Source organism: Raphanus sativus, chromosome 2, assembly GCF_000801105.2.
Source record: "Raphanus sativus cultivar WK10039 chromosome 2, ASM80110v3, whole genome shotgun sequence".
Lineage (NCBI taxonomy): Eukaryota > Viridiplantae > Streptophyta > Magnoliopsida > Brassicales > Brassicaceae > Raphanus > Raphanus sativus.
The window spans coordinates 23,827,689-23,842,607 of NC_079512.1; the positions used below are offsets into that span (position 1 = coordinate 23,827,689).

Consider the following 14,919-nt stretch of genomic DNA (forward strand, 5'->3'; position numbering starts at 1 on the left):
TACAACCAGAAGATTTGGTAGCTAAAACTCATCGGACACACAGTCAAATTGTTGGGTGCAACTTCAAATCCTTCCGTTGTTACCGCATCCAGGTTACTTGATTGATCATTTCACAGGGTTTAAGGTTCTCTGAAATGATTTTTTTGGATGAAACTGCTTCCATAACCAGGACCGTATCTGGACCAAGTCCACGTAAACATTTGTTTTGGCCCCCATTTTTTATAAGCCCCTGTAGAAATTATTATTTTTTAAATATATGAACATATAAAAGTAAAAACACAGATTCATCTAATAATGTAAGACACGTTTTTAGTTTGATTTAATAGAGTGAGTGGGCGAAAATATCCATAAACCATACACAATAAAAAAAATTGATTAAAAGTAAAAATTAAAAAAATCACGAGGTCAAGTTGCAATATTATATGAATATTATCTGATGATTGACTGAGACTCAATTAAATAAGCTAATGTTTATCTTGAGGTCTATTTTGTATATTTGAGTGAATATATCAACGTGGTAGGTGCAGTTTTCTTATTTCTGCAAGTGTTTCTATAACTTTACAGCTCCTTATGCGGCTACACCTACCTTGCATATATAACCTAGAGAAAATTGTGGAAAATGTCTCAAACCGTAACTTCAGATACAAAGTATTTTTAACATAGATGAATGAATGTAGACTGAATCATATATGTTTTAGATTCTAAAAAAGTTATAGATTCAACATAATACAGATTTCTTAGATCTAAGTCAGATTTTGGAAGACTTTTCACTAAGTCTTCCGAAATCTTCTGAAGTCTTCCAAAATCTTCTGAATTCTTATGAAGTATTTTAAAAGTTTTACAAAGTTTTTCAAAATCTTCTGAAGCTAAAGTGAAGTCTTCCGAAATCTTTTGAAATTTTTTGTCATTTAAGTGGAGTCCAAACCTATCTATGTCGAAAATAGATCTCAAGATTACGAAGTCTTTTGAAAATTTACGAAGTCTTCCAAAATCTTCTGAAGCTAAAGTGAAGTTTTCTGAAGTCTTTTGAATTTTTTGTCACTTAAGTAGAGTCCAAATCTTATCTATATCGACAAAAGGTCTCAAGATCCACTTGTAATAGTTTGTTTATGGTATGTTTTATGATTGCTCTGTGTATTCTTTTTAGTTATGGATTCTTTTGTAAATTTGAAAAGTTGTTAATGAAAATAATTTGGTAATGCTGATGTCTACAATATCATTGAAATCATTGAGACTACATAGCAAAATACATTTTAACCATTCTACTCAGTTATAGCAAAACAGACAAACAATATTATTTGACTTTTTAAGAGAAGACTTCTCTAAAAATCCTCCGCCAGAAGACTTATTCGTAACCAAAAGTTTGACCAAAGTTTTGGAATAAAAGTTAAGGAGATTTCTTTAGAAGTTTTTTCATTAATATTAAATGTTTTACTTTTATCTTTCAATTACAAAAGTAACCCACACAGATTTCTTGTGACTGTGAGAAGACTTCGGGAAATTTTTAAAAATATTTCTATTGAAATCTTTCCGAGAATTTTTTATAAAAAGTCAGAAATTCTGACGAACTTTGGTCAACTGTAAAACTAACATGTTTATCCGAGAAGTCTTCTCGAGAAGTCTTTTCTGGGATTTTTTGGTTTTTCTTCTTAACAAATGAAAGTTAAAAGACTTCTAGAGAAGTCTTCTTTATGGAGAATACATCTAGCAAAATCTTTTCTTAAGTATTCTGAAAGTGTTCGCGAACAGATCTGAAAAAAAAAAGATTTCATGCCTTGAAACTATGAGATGATTTGCTTAGCTTCTCCAATCACCTAGAACTTCACCACAAAAGCTACCAAGTCTTTAATGATTAAGAATCATGAGTTTCAATGTCTATATAAACCTTACAAAACTTGGAATCAAATTCTTGTTTTTGGATTTAAAGAGAAAGTGAAATATATATGATTTGTGTTAATAAGTAATGTGATATGAGGAGTAAATTTGGAACTTTGGTGCACTAAGAGTTTTAAATTGATTGTTTATGGTGGTTGGTGTATTGATTGGCAATGACAATATTGTAAATACTTAGTGAAGATGAGAATAATAAGATAAAAACTCATTTTTGAAAGAAAAAGTAATGGTATTTTCGTGAATAACTCAAATATCTAGGATTAATTAAGGAAAAAAATTAAAAAAAAAACATGAATTATTTTGTGTTTGATTTGAAATATTAGGTCATATTTGAAAAAAATCTATAATCTATTCTATGTAGATCAAACCGGATCGTTATACCTTTTTCTTAAAGTCGATTTAATTTAGAACTACATTCTGACCTGCACTAAAATACGGGTTATATCTTTTTGGTTTTTTTTTATTTATAAATCCAGCAAATTAATTATTATGTATTTTATCTGTTAGATTAAATGTTTTGTTATTTGGACGTATGTTTCTGACGTAGTAAACGGCTATAACCGATTTTATTACTATGTAGTAAACGTAAAAAAATCCATGAAAGATAACTTGTTTGTATAATATCAAGTGTAGATAACTTGTGTGTATAATAATCAGTTTGAATATACTGATTTTAGTTTGAAGAATGTAAATATATTTATATTAAACTTTTGAAAATATTTCTCTCTGTAAAATGGTAAATAGAGTTGTTATCCACCAATAATACTTTTTACAAATATAAGGGAGTTCAGAGTGTTAGTATTATACTAGATTCTGATCCGTTTTCAAAGAGCGGATATATTTTTATTTTATATATTTTTAGAAATTTAATTTTCATATTTGTATTTTTAACCATGTTTGTGTTTTTTGTAATTATATTTGTATAAAATACTTTTTAAATGATTAATATGAAATTTTAGTAATTGTATTAAAATAGATGGACTAAACCTATATTAATAGATCATGATCGTGTTTAATAAAATAGATTTTATTACATTTGACTGAATACTTCTTTCTTGTTCAAATTAAATTAGTATTTATATATTTAGTGTAATTCATTTTTGTAATTTAAGATTAGGTTGTTTAGATTTGGTAATATCATATAGGATTTGGAATTTTAAAAACTGAATAGTATACTCAATATAAAATCTCTGATTAATATTCTAAAATAATTGATTTGGAAATATATTTGTTTAATTATATTTCGTATGATTAAGTGGAAATGGAAGATTACATTTTGAAAATAACATCATATTATAACCAAGGATATTTTTACTGAAATTGCCCTCTCTACACTCCACTTTACATATAATTAGGCGTATACTATTAATACTGTACAACATATTACAAAGACACATATACCTCTATCGATTAAAGACACAAATATAGCAATCCTACATCTATCAACGTTATAAAAGGGCTGATATGTATTTTTACTCTGACGAAATCACTATCCGGTCTAATTTAATACTCTCTCCGTATCAAAATAAGTGGGGTTTAAGAGTTTTTATTTTGTTTCAAAATAAGTGATATTTTCATTAATCTAGAGAAAATTTAATGTCATTTCAAATCTGTTACCAATTACGAAATAATGTATATTTTTTTAATTGGTTGAAATAATAATATTTAATAATATTTTTATACAGCAAGATAAATCATATAAAATTTGTATTTTCTTAATTCTTGTGAAAAAATCTTAAAACTCACTTAAAATGATACAGAGGGAGTAATATTCAACGTAGATACCTAATATATGCATTCTTATAGTATTTTGGCCCAACTAACTCATATTTTTATTTATAGTTTAGATATTTTTAAATGAACATATGTTAACAAAGCACACACAAACTTACCTTTTTCAAATCTAACGTTATAAAACGAAAAGTCTACACTGTTTAATATACGTATAATGGATGACCAATACATATCTAATCTAGTAATTTATATAACTGAATGTTAATGAAATTTTTGGTATATGAAAAATAATGGACAATGTAAGTATAATAAATTTCAAATAATAATGTAAAACTAACGAATGAAAGTTTTAGAATTTCATGGGCTTATTTGGTCAGTAGGTTAAAATTGGTTCGGTTCATATATGTGAGACAGTATATGATTCTGTAATGAACGTGCCTTATTTTATGTCATGAATGTTGAATTTTAGTAACAATACATGCATTTATTAAGTCAACATGTTTAGTCGAATGTAGTAGCTAATGTCAAGTCAAATTATTATTGTTTGATTATTATTAATAGGTTTGTCATTATTGCTATTATTGTTATGTTATGATTAATAGGTTTGTCATTGTTTCTATTATTGTTATGTTATGATTAATAGGTTTGTCATTATTGGTTAGATTGAAAGGTTTGTTATTATTATTGTTATGATGAGATATGTTAATTTAGTAGGACCATTAAAACAACTTAAATAACAATTTTTATCAGTAGATAAAATATAAAATTTTAAATTAATAGTTTAGATACTGCTCTACGTGTAGAACCGTGAACCGATGAATTTATTGGATCTTATTGGTTGAAACTATCAAATTCATTATAGAGATTTTTGCTGTAATTTACTGTGTTATTAATAAATTTCTAAAACACTACGTCCTCCGTTTGGTAATTATATGAAGCCAAAGTCAACATTAAATACTAACTGAAAAGGTTAAAATAGTGATTACATTGTTTTTCTTATTTTGAGTGTAAAGCCATAGAACGTCAAATAATAACGAACGGAGGGAGTATTTTGTCGCTGCGGAAAATCTATGCACACAGCCCAAAAAAGAATAAAAAGGAAACTGAGAGCATTCTCAACGCAAAGAACTTAAAACGGGAATGCTTAAAATTTTATTTTTTGTTGTCATGGATTAAAAAATAATAATAAATAAACCAATCGTAAACTGCCACATATCAGTGAGATCTGCAAACAGTACAAACAACAGCTGATCTGGAACGCTTAGAGCATGTTTAACCCAAAGATCCATTAAATATATCTTAACCAATTTTTAATATTAGTTGTGGGCCAAGAGATGAGACAAACAGAAAGAGAGAAAGAAATAAAATGGAACGAGCCGCGTCTCCACCATTGCCCAAGCCACTCATTGTGTGACACGTGCCCTTACCATCTCCAACCCACCTCTATTTTAATCTCTATATTTTTCTCTAAAATAGAGAAACTCTATTATAGAGGTGGATTTGCTCCAATGTATGTCTCTATAATAGAGTTCCTCTATTTATAGAGAAAAATATAGAGATATGCTATTTTCATCTCTAAATATAGAGGCAAAAAAATAGAATTCCTCTATATTTTCCTTTAAAATAGAGAAACTCTATTATAGAGGCATACATTGGAGCAAATCCACCTCTATAAATAAAGATCTCTATTTTAGAGGAAAATATAGAGGTGTACATTGGAGATGCTCTGATTAAGGTGCGTAGCTTCGTGTTTTGTCTTTTTTTTTTTTTTTTATCGTGTTTAATCTTAACAGACGCTATTAAGAGCCAGCGTTGAAACGTGCTCTTAATCAAGCATTTCTTCTTCTTCTTCTCTTTTCTTCTTTTTCTTCTTCTCTTTCCTTCTTTTTATTAATTAAAAAATCCTAAGCACTCCCCTAAGAGCACTATTATCGCAGTCTCATAAGCACGTATCTTAGGTAATTGTGATTAAAAAGAAAATGAAAAATACAAAACACGGAAGACAACGTCTCTTAATTTGGCTACGCAAGGGACGTCTCTTATGAGACAGCTGTCGAAGAGTGGAGTCTTCTTCTTCTTCGTCCTTGCCTCTGAGCCGCGTTATCTCTGCAACAACAACAAAGCTGAGTCTTCTTTTTCCTCCGTTCTCCTCCTCTTCGACCTATCTCGCTTCCGCAACAACCCTCCTACGGCTTCGTCTCAAAGCGTAAGCTTCTCTTCCTCTGTTTCACACTGAATCAAAGCAAAGAGATTGAATAAAAGTGCATATGTACATGTGTTGTGGTTTCAATGTGATCTTGGCGTAGAGTCTCGTTGATATGTATGGGAAATGCGGAGAGTTGGGGACCGCGAGGTATCTGTTCGACGAAATGCCTTAGAGAAGCTTGGTTTATTGGAATTCGATTATTACTGGGTATAGTCAGAGCGGTGAAGCAGAGGAAGCAATGCATATGTTTTCGGATATACTCTCTTTGGGTTTCTCTCCTGATAGGAGCTGCTTTATGCAGGAGGTTATAATGTACCAAGAAGGGTTCGTGAAGTAATAGCACACTTGGCTTGCCGTCTTTCTCGATGGGATTATAGGTGACAACTTTCTTTCTGGTTTAGCGTTAATGGACCAAGCTGACTTGAGTATCTAATAAGATCTTTTTTGTTGTTCTTGATTGATGATAGGCTATTCCGTAAATCCATATTTGGTGCAGCCGATGAAATTGAACTGAAGTTTATGAACAGGTTTTTACATATACAATAATACATATTCTTTTGTTTGGGATAGTTCACATTATTCGTGTTTTAACTAATAGAGATGATATTTTTCTTGTTGTTAGGAGAAACCATGAGGATGTAAATCTCTTCAGTATCATTCTCAACCAAGAGATTAGAAAATTATCAAGACAGGTAATGCCTCTCTTCATTGCAGCTAAGCCTCAGTTTAACCGAACTATGGTTACGAGCATGAAGTATTTGTTTTCTCATGACAGGTCATCAGAGTGAAGTGGTCACTACACGCAAGAGAGGAGATAATCTTTAAGCTAGTCCAGCACCTGAGGGAAAACGTAGCTCGCCAATTGCTGGAAGGTTTGAGGAAAAACACAAGGGAAATGCTGGAGGAACAAGAAGCAGTCTGTGGACGTCTATTTACAATTCAAGATGTCATGCAAAGTAGTGTCCGTGCTTGGTTACAGGTTTGTTGTCCTTCCTTACAAAACCAAATGTTGTTTTCGTGAGAAGTGTGTTAGTTGTTGTTGAGATTTGATTTGCGAGTGGATGAATTTGTGTCTTTGGGTATGTGTCTTTTAAGAACCCATGATTAAGAGTCTTGCAATAAACCACCTAAATGTTCAAATCTCTTTCTAAGTCTCTTAACTCACTTTTACACTTCAAAAACTATTAAAAATTCATTAAGAGACCTTATAAGGAGTTTAGGGATAATGATGCTCTAAGCTCTTTGTGTTGGAGATGCTCTGTGTGAGTTAAAAAGAAGAACCAAAGCTTAGCCTGCTTAGGCATTAAATTTTGTGGCTGTAAAAATATTTTTGGTCGTCAACAGAAACTAAATCACTAACCAATCAACCTTTATTATACAGTTAGATGTATTACATTGTGTTTAGATAATATCAGAACATATAAGATTTTTTCCGGAATATTAACATAAATTTAATGTGAATAAGCCATCGATGCATACCAAAATAGAAGACAAAGATCATCCAATTAGGCCAACAAAAAATAATCATATTTGAAATTTTATAGGTTTCTTTTTGGGACCTTTCTTTTTTAATTCCATTGAAGAGCATTGTTTTTTTTCTTTTATATGTTTCGTTCTTCCTTTTGATTTGAAGGTATTTCGAGAGAACACCAAACTGCTAGACAATGGTCGAGCTGCTTAACTTCAAAGTAAGATAAAAACGATTATGTACCAAATTATGTGTCGATAAGTTCGTCAGCTGCTAAGTTTCCCAGATTCAATGTCCATAAGAACAAAATATATTTTTAGCCTTTCAATTACTTATTTTTTGGAGAAAAAACATTAAAATGATGTTGCTCAAGTTGAACCCGCAACCCGTTAAAGTATTATGTTGGACTAGCACCAATAGAACTGACTGCACTTTATTCAAACGGTTTGACCCTTAAAATTATTATACACATCAGTGCCTCAAGCATATGCTTGGTCAGCCTGTAGTGTGACAAGGCCCTAACTGTCTCATATATCTATAGTTTCATACGTTAGTTGTTTCCTAGCTAGAAAGAGAAAGAACCTTTTTGTTTTGTCTCTACATTACCAAGAATGGTATAAGAGCATCCCCATTGGGGATGTAATATGAGGTTCACATGCATTCCAAATAAGAAAAATAATATATTAATATTATTTCTTTGAATCTGTCTCGCGAAAGTTCAGTGGAGTGAACCTGTTTCTTAACTATTCTGCAGGCTCCATAACACGTGGCGGCATGCGATTGGTTCGATTATTAATTTTTTTTTTTTTTTTTTTTGAAAAAATATCAAAAAGTAAAAAAAAAAATGTTTTGTGAACCTCCCCATGAAGTTCACCAATAGAGATGCTCTAAGAACTCATAAGCTTATAAACTTCTCTACTGAGAAAACGAGAACAAACATTCAAAAAAAGTAGAGAATAAATGATGATTCTGCTTTTCCAATGTTGCAGTTCAAAAATCTGGAGAGACCATGCAATGGAATAAGCATAATATTCTTTAAGATGGGATTCTAAAAGAGATATAATCAGAACCCCTTCCTCTGTAGTTCAATTTGATCAAAGCAGAAACTGGGCTTAACAGCAGTTAACATAAGCCGGCCTTCTCATAGCTTTAAAGTACTTGGTCTTTGAAATGCGGCACCATCCACACAAAGTATGCTTTTGTACTCATCGTTCCCAAAATCCACCACGGTTTTCGATTTTTTCTCCCATGGTTGGTTTTCAAACAACTGCATCATCACTATCATAACTAATGAAACCCATATCGTGTGAAAAGCTAGTGATGAAGAAAAAAAGAAACGCTTTTTGATTCTTTACCGTGTTTACAAGTCCTTCTTTTCCAATAACATATGTTCTTTATCCATTCATGGGAAAGAACTGCTACCACTTGGGGTGATCCAAGGTAAGTTCGGTCCATCTGAAATATAATGTAACATTCTGTTATGAATTTATGAGTTAACAGACGACACTTGTTCTTCACTATCAATGTTTGCATGATCCTCACCTCAAAGTCAAAGGTTATTGGGTCGGCTTGTTCTGTCAAAAGCTCTCTTTTGCTGAGGTTGTCAACGTCTCTAACCCTTCAATCGTTGAATGATACACCAAACACAAATAATATTTTACTGATGATATCTTTCGTAAAGAGTACTCTTTACCTTCGTATCTGAGACAGAGAGGTAAGTATGATATGCAAAAATGAGAATCTAAAGGGCTTGCCCTTGATGTTTCTAACACGAGAAATCAATGTTACGCGACGCCATTATTGCAAATACGAAGACAGAACTCAAAACTGCAAAAAGAAACATACACAAACAAAATTCAGAATCTGCAAAGAGAAAGAACATAAAAAGGTATGATGATTTGTTTTACTTTTACCTGTCAGCCCATTTCTTTAAGTCCTCTTCTGATGGTTTGAGATGAAGATCAACAAATGATTTTTTTTAAAGAATTCGCTTGATTGTCATCGATTTCCCAGATTTTATTCCTTGCAAACCCATGTTAATCCAGTGATGCACAATCTACAAACTTTAGACACACACACAAACAACTCATTTATTTCTCTGTTCTCAGTTGGTGCAGTTGATTGAAGAGACTGAAGACATATATTTTCTATTTCTTCTCTGTTCAAATCATTTCTTTAGGATTGGTTTTAAAATACAAATTAGGACATAAATTCGTTGGTACACTGAAGAAAATATATCAAACTTTTTATGATTTTTCCTAAAATTTAAATATCTCTATTTGTATGTCAATAATTTTTTTTTAAACTACTCTATTTTATTTTTTTTGTTGTTTTTTTTGCAATATGCAGATGCAAATGTGAACAATTTATTTAGGACGTCTTTATTGTATTTTACATTTATAATCCTTATATGACCTCAACATTTCTTTGGCTATTTAACACGCTGTATTTGAAGATACAAATGTTAAAAACATATTTAACATTTTTACAAAAAAAAACTTATTTAACACGATATATTCTTCTTTAAACATAACTATTTACTCGGCACGAACCTCATGCATATCGGAGGTTTCACTCCGGCCAAAGCAAGAACAGACGACGGCAAAATCCAAAGACCATCTCCACATATCAAACCGGAAGCAACCGCCGGTACCATCAAACCGGCTTTAACTCGATCCCTCACGTTCCACACAAACACTATCAAACTCCCAACACACATATCTACAGCAAAGTACCCTCCGACGAGAAACGGCACCGCCATAGCCATCGGCAGCGGGACCCACTTCCCAACCTTCTCCGGCGACAGATCCCTAATGACGTTCGCCGCCACCGCGAAAGCGAAGAACCCATAGCAAAGCTGTAGACAATGCTGAGGCAAAGCAGAGAAACCTTCAACCCCAAGAATCGCCATGTTTCTGTAAACCAAAGCGTAGGGAGCTTTATACTCTCCCTCAGGGTTCCCCACGTCGAAGGCTTTGTAAAACAGAAAGAACGAGAGAGGAGCCACGACGCAGCCTATCCCCGTCCCGATTGCTTGGCTCACAAGCATCGACCGGGGCGAAGTCAGCGTCAAGTGTCCCGTCTTGAAATCGTGCATTAGGTCAGAAGAGATCGAGACTATGGATTTTATCAACCCGCATCCGACAAGTCCCGCGACTACACCGTTTTGTTTCCCGGCCATAGCGGCTAAGATGAACAAAGCGACTTTACCATAGTTATAAGCCATGTTCATGTCCGTAAGTCCTGCTCCGTAGGCGTTACAGAAACCTAGAGATGGAGCTATCATGTAAGCTACGACAATGAAGTACCACTTGAGCTCGGGAAACATCATAGGGATGGCAATGATGGCGACAACAGAGAAAGCTGCGTATCCAGCTGCTGCAACCCATAGAGGAATGCTGTCTCTGACAAAGATCTCATCTCTTTTGAGATCTGTAATAGATTGTTTATCTTTGTCCGAATCTGCCACAATATCTCTAATCAGATATAAAAAAATTAATCATATGGTAACAAAATTTAATAGTTATCTGTATATTACTAGATTTGCCAGAGTGGCGATTCTTTAACTTGGAGCATATGTTTCTTGCTGTGAACACAAGAATCTTGATGAAATGGTAAAGCCCGTCTCCGAGGATCAATGAGATAGATACAAACACCTGTTGAGTTACGAAGAAACTATGAACAAAATTGTTTGGTTTGGTAGATAGATTATATTGTTAGTGTTTTTTGTTGTTGTTGGAACCTTGTAACCACTGAGACTCTTCATGCTGCTTTGAGGAATAGTAGATGGGTACCATTCTCCGCTAAGACCTCTAATGAGAGGCCACATGATTCCCCAAGACAGAACCGCACCGAAAAGCAAAGATAAGTTAACAATGTGGGAACAGATCATTCCTGCTCCAATGTATGTCATGCTAAAGTCGAAGTAGAATCTGTGTAGTGTTTTCAAGATAATCAAGATTCTGTTTTGACCAGTTGAGATATGTTACGTTACATAAAACGAAAGAATAAAACTCACGAGTTTTTCCAAGCTTGTAATCCAAAAGTTGGAAACTGAATGAATCCGCAATCTGTACCATTGGTTCCAGTGAAGAACCACTGAAAGAAAGCCCATATAAAGCTAAACGAGAAGTACTTCACAAACTCAAACACTTGCTTCCTGCATAGAAACAGAGCAAACAAACAGGCTTATTCAGATCAGACCCTTGAAAAGCAGCAGCAAAAGCGAGCAAGAGAATGTGAAAAATAGGGTTCATACTTGGCTATTTTATTGCCTTTAGAAGTGTGGAAACCGTTGATTAGAACCGCGGTGGCTGTTCCACTCGGATATGTCAGCTTGTAGTCTATGATCATGATCTAGTTAACAAAACAAAAGTATAGTGAATAGTTAGCAATCCAAAATCGGTTGAAAAAGAGATGTTGTAACGAACCAGACCAAGACCGGTCCTGAAATTATGGGGCTTGAACCAGTTGCGGATTTTGGTACTATATAATCAATAAATATTATATATCCCTTATGTATCAAAAGACAAAGAAAAGCATTACACATTTAATTGTTGTTATTTTTCATCATTAGAATGACTCTTAAATTCTTTAAAAAATAGATTGATATATTTATATATATATATATATATTATACTTTTTATTAAAGTAAACATAAAAGTTACTAGTAATTTATGAAAATATTTTTTCATTAAATAAAAATAACATAATTACCTAATATGACTGAAATATATATGATAATTAATGATTTCGAATAAATAATATTTGATAATAATTTGTGTATACTCTTTTTAATTTGGTTTATATTATGAAAATAAATTAAACTATTAAATAATTAAATAATTAAACTATATACCATCTTAAAATATATAAATAATCTGATTTCAAAATTAAAGAGATATATACTATACTTGAGTTGATCAAAAATAAATATTTTTATAATTTTAGTCTGATAAAATCATTATATTTTAATATAAAATATCTAATTTGTAAGCCGAATGATCTATACATACTAACCACTAAAATTTTGAGAGCCTTTCATCTTTATGCCCAAGACCGCCTTAGCACCATACATGATTAAACCAAAGTCAGCCTATATTAACCCCGGACTAACCCACAGACTTATGGCTTAACACAACATCTCTAGTTATACAACTAAGCCAGCTGCCAAACATGAATCTTAAAGTCTCTACCTTTCTTAGAGGAACCAATGCCAAAAGACCAACAAAGCAAGTAAAGAACAAGAAACCGGTCATCCAACCGATCCCTGGCTCTTTTGTGCTTCCCGGATTATTCCCTTCAGTGTGAATTCCTGACTGTTCATAAGTCCTTGTGTTTAAACCAAGAAGGTACGATCCAAAACCACCTGAAAATTTCACACAAACACTATAAGCTCAAGCAAACGATAAAACTGATCAAGCATCATTAATTTTTTTTTTCAAAAGTTCACCAAAATTACCTCCTATTGTAACGCTGTAACAAGCAACAGCACAAGTTTGCACCACAGTGTTCTCTTGTTTAGTGAAAGGTTTAGTCACAATCCCTGCCTTTGTGAGTAGCTTTGTCCAGCCTCTAAGGAACACAAATGCTGTAAGTGCCGCCGAGACGTTTAGAGTCGGGACCAAACCTGTGGTTAGGTTTAGCTTCATCACGATTACACTGTAGATAATACCAATGATCAAGCTTGCGACGATTCCTCTGAAAGTGATTTGGCTCTTCCAGGGAGGAATTGAGTTGAAATCATCTGCTTCGTTTTGCGTCTCTTCCAAGTCATCTATTTCTTCTCTCTCCTCTTCATTTCTTGCATCTTTCTCCACCATCAAAGAGCTCCTCATGCTTTTTTCAGAAAATACAAAACAGAGTTTCTTCTTGTTTTATCTGAAGCATAAACAGTTACTTAGACACACAAAAAGGTAAAGCTAGAGATTATTTTAATCTATTGCATAATCTGTAAAGCTAAATCATAGAATCACATCAAATGATGCAAATGATAACTTTTGCTTAGATATCATATATAAAAAATCTGACACTGGATTATACTTAGAATCTACCACTAATCTACAACAGTAACAACTAACAAGATATGTTTTTGATACAAACCCAATATTTTCTGAAAGCAAATAGATCAATCTTGTCAAATAGCAAACTGTACTTGTCTTCTCGTTGGGAGAAGACAAGAGAATGGAATAAGAAAGAAGAACGTAACTTCTTAAGCAGACAGGTACACACGAAGACCACACTCATTTCCCAAAGAGATAAAGAAAAACAGGACCAAAACATTAACTGCTTACACGAAATGAAGACCAAAAATAGCTAAGATGGAATCTGATGTTAGGTGTTTAGTCAAAGTTATATATAGAAGCAGAGATGAGGAAGAAAGTTTACCTTGGGTTCTTATCTACCGCACGTTGACATGAGTACTACACGAGAGAAAATAAAAATAAAAGTGTTATGGGTTTATGTAGTGCAATAATCATTAAGGGCCAAAACTTTTCAGAAGTGACTCATTAAAAACAAAAGAACATTTATAGATATTAATTACAGTATTAATCAAATCCATACAACCTTGACATATGTCATTAAGAATATAAACGTTACATACTAAAATCCATTTTTTAAGTTTGAAATGCATGACTTTTTAACAGTTAGACATTTGGTGTTGTGTGCGATAAGGCAAAATTCACTAATCTCACATAAAAAAAAGTCAGGATTTTAGATGATAAATATAGCTTAAAAAGTTAGACAAATGGTATTATAATGATTTTAAGTAACTTAGATACAAAATCACTAATGTAACTCTACTTTTAAAGATAATTTAAAATTTTAATTTATACTATGATAAATGATTCCCCAAAAGATATTTTCTCTAATTGAAAGAGATTACAACATATGATTAGGGGAAAATTACAATAGTGGCCTGGGCATTATGGATATATGTTCAAGTATTTCGGCGAATTACAATAGTGGCTTGAGCGTTATAGATATCTGTTAGGATATTTCGGGTAACAGATATTTTGGATAGAAGACTAAATGATCCATTTACTACTTGACTATTTATAGTACGGGTTCGGTTCGAATATTAAACGTAGGAACTGAAAAATACCTAGAAATAAATTGATTCTCATTCTATTCTGGTACTAGTTCAGTTATTTTGAATAATTCGGATAATTCAATTTAAATATCAGATATTTTGGATAAAATATCAAATAATTAAATTGATTCAGATAATTTATTTTATATATTTTGGATTATTTTAGATATTTCATATAAAAATTTCTGGATATTTTCGGATACTTTCGGATATTTCAGATACTTTATAATAATATACTTTTTCAAATATTTTGCAGATATTTTTAATAAATTTTTAAATTATAAATATGTATTTATCTATATTATATGTTTATATAATTAATATTTTTATATATTTGGGTATACGTCAGTCTTTGGTTCAGTTTAGTTATTTTAGATGTTTAAATATAAGAACTACAGGTATGATTTTTATTCATTATTTGACTTATAAAGCTGAGTTTATTTGAGTGAACCAAGATGACCGGTTCATGTGGCTGTGTTTTATAAACACGATGATGACATGTTTTCACACGTAAACAATTATACT

General features: G+C 32.2%; 2 protein-coding genes and 1 pseudogene across 2 annotated transcripts; 1 reads left to right on the forward strand and 2 right to left on the reverse strand.

Moving 5' to 3' along the window:
- The first annotated feature begins 5,680 nt into the window (after positions 1–5,680).
- On the forward strand, positions 5,681–7,622 carry LOC108840215 (uncharacterized). Its single transcript, XM_057002694.1, has 7 exons — positions 5,681–5,833; positions 5,934–6,040; positions 6,135–6,210; positions 6,301–6,360; positions 6,456–6,525; positions 6,609–6,812; positions 7,467–7,622. Exons 2-7 carry the CDS (start codon positions 5,950–5,952, stop codon positions 7,512–7,514), a joined length of 549 nt encoding a protein of 182 aa, XP_056858674.1. The 5' UTR covers positions 5,681–5,833; positions 5,934–5,949; the 3' UTR covers positions 7,515–7,622.
- Positions 7,623–8,290: 668 nt separating this feature from the next.
- LOC108838320 (putative glucose-6-phosphate 1-epimerase) lies at positions 8,291–9,391 on the reverse strand (annotated as a pseudogene).
- A 395-nt stretch (positions 9,392–9,786) lies between these two features.
- Positions 9,787–13,221, reverse strand: LOC108840641 (metal-nicotianamine transporter YSL3-like). Its single transcript, XM_018613470.2, has 7 exons — positions 12,763–13,221; positions 12,497–12,669; positions 11,560–11,657; positions 11,320–11,460; positions 11,044–11,233; positions 10,840–10,957; positions 9,787–10,763 (listed from the first exon to the last, which is right to left on the reverse strand). Exons 1-7 carry the CDS (start codon positions 13,136–13,138, stop codon positions 9,835–9,837), a joined length of 2,025 nt encoding a protein of 674 aa, XP_018468972.2. The 5' UTR covers positions 13,139–13,221; the 3' UTR covers positions 9,787–9,834.
- Between the last annotated feature and the right edge of the window lie 1,698 nt (positions 13,222–14,919).

Coding starts and splice junctions, on each gene's coding strand:
- LOC108840215 (XM_057002694.1), top strand. CDS start 5,950: ATGGGAAATGCGGAGAGTTGGGGACCGCGAGGTATCTGTTCGACGAAA. Junction 6,211..6,300: donor CTTTCTCGATGGGATTATAG/GTGACAACTTTC, acceptor GATTGATGATAG/GCTATTCCGTAAATCCATAT. Junction 6,813..7,466: donor GTGTCCGTGCTTGGTTACAG/GTTTGTTGTCCT, acceptor TTTGATTTGAAG/GTATTTCGAGAGAACACCAA.
- LOC108840641 (XM_018613470.2), bottom strand. CDS start 13,138: ATGAGGAGCTCTTTGATGGTGGAGAAAGATGCAAGAAATGAAGAGGAG. Junction 11,658..12,496: donor CATTGGTTCCTCTAAGAAAG/GTAGAGACTTTA, acceptor TTTGTTAACTAG/ATCATGATCATAGACTACAA. Junction 11,461..11,559: donor AAAGGCAATAAAATAGCCAA/GTATGAACCCTA, acceptor GTTTCTATGCAG/GAAGCAAGTGTTTGAGTTTG.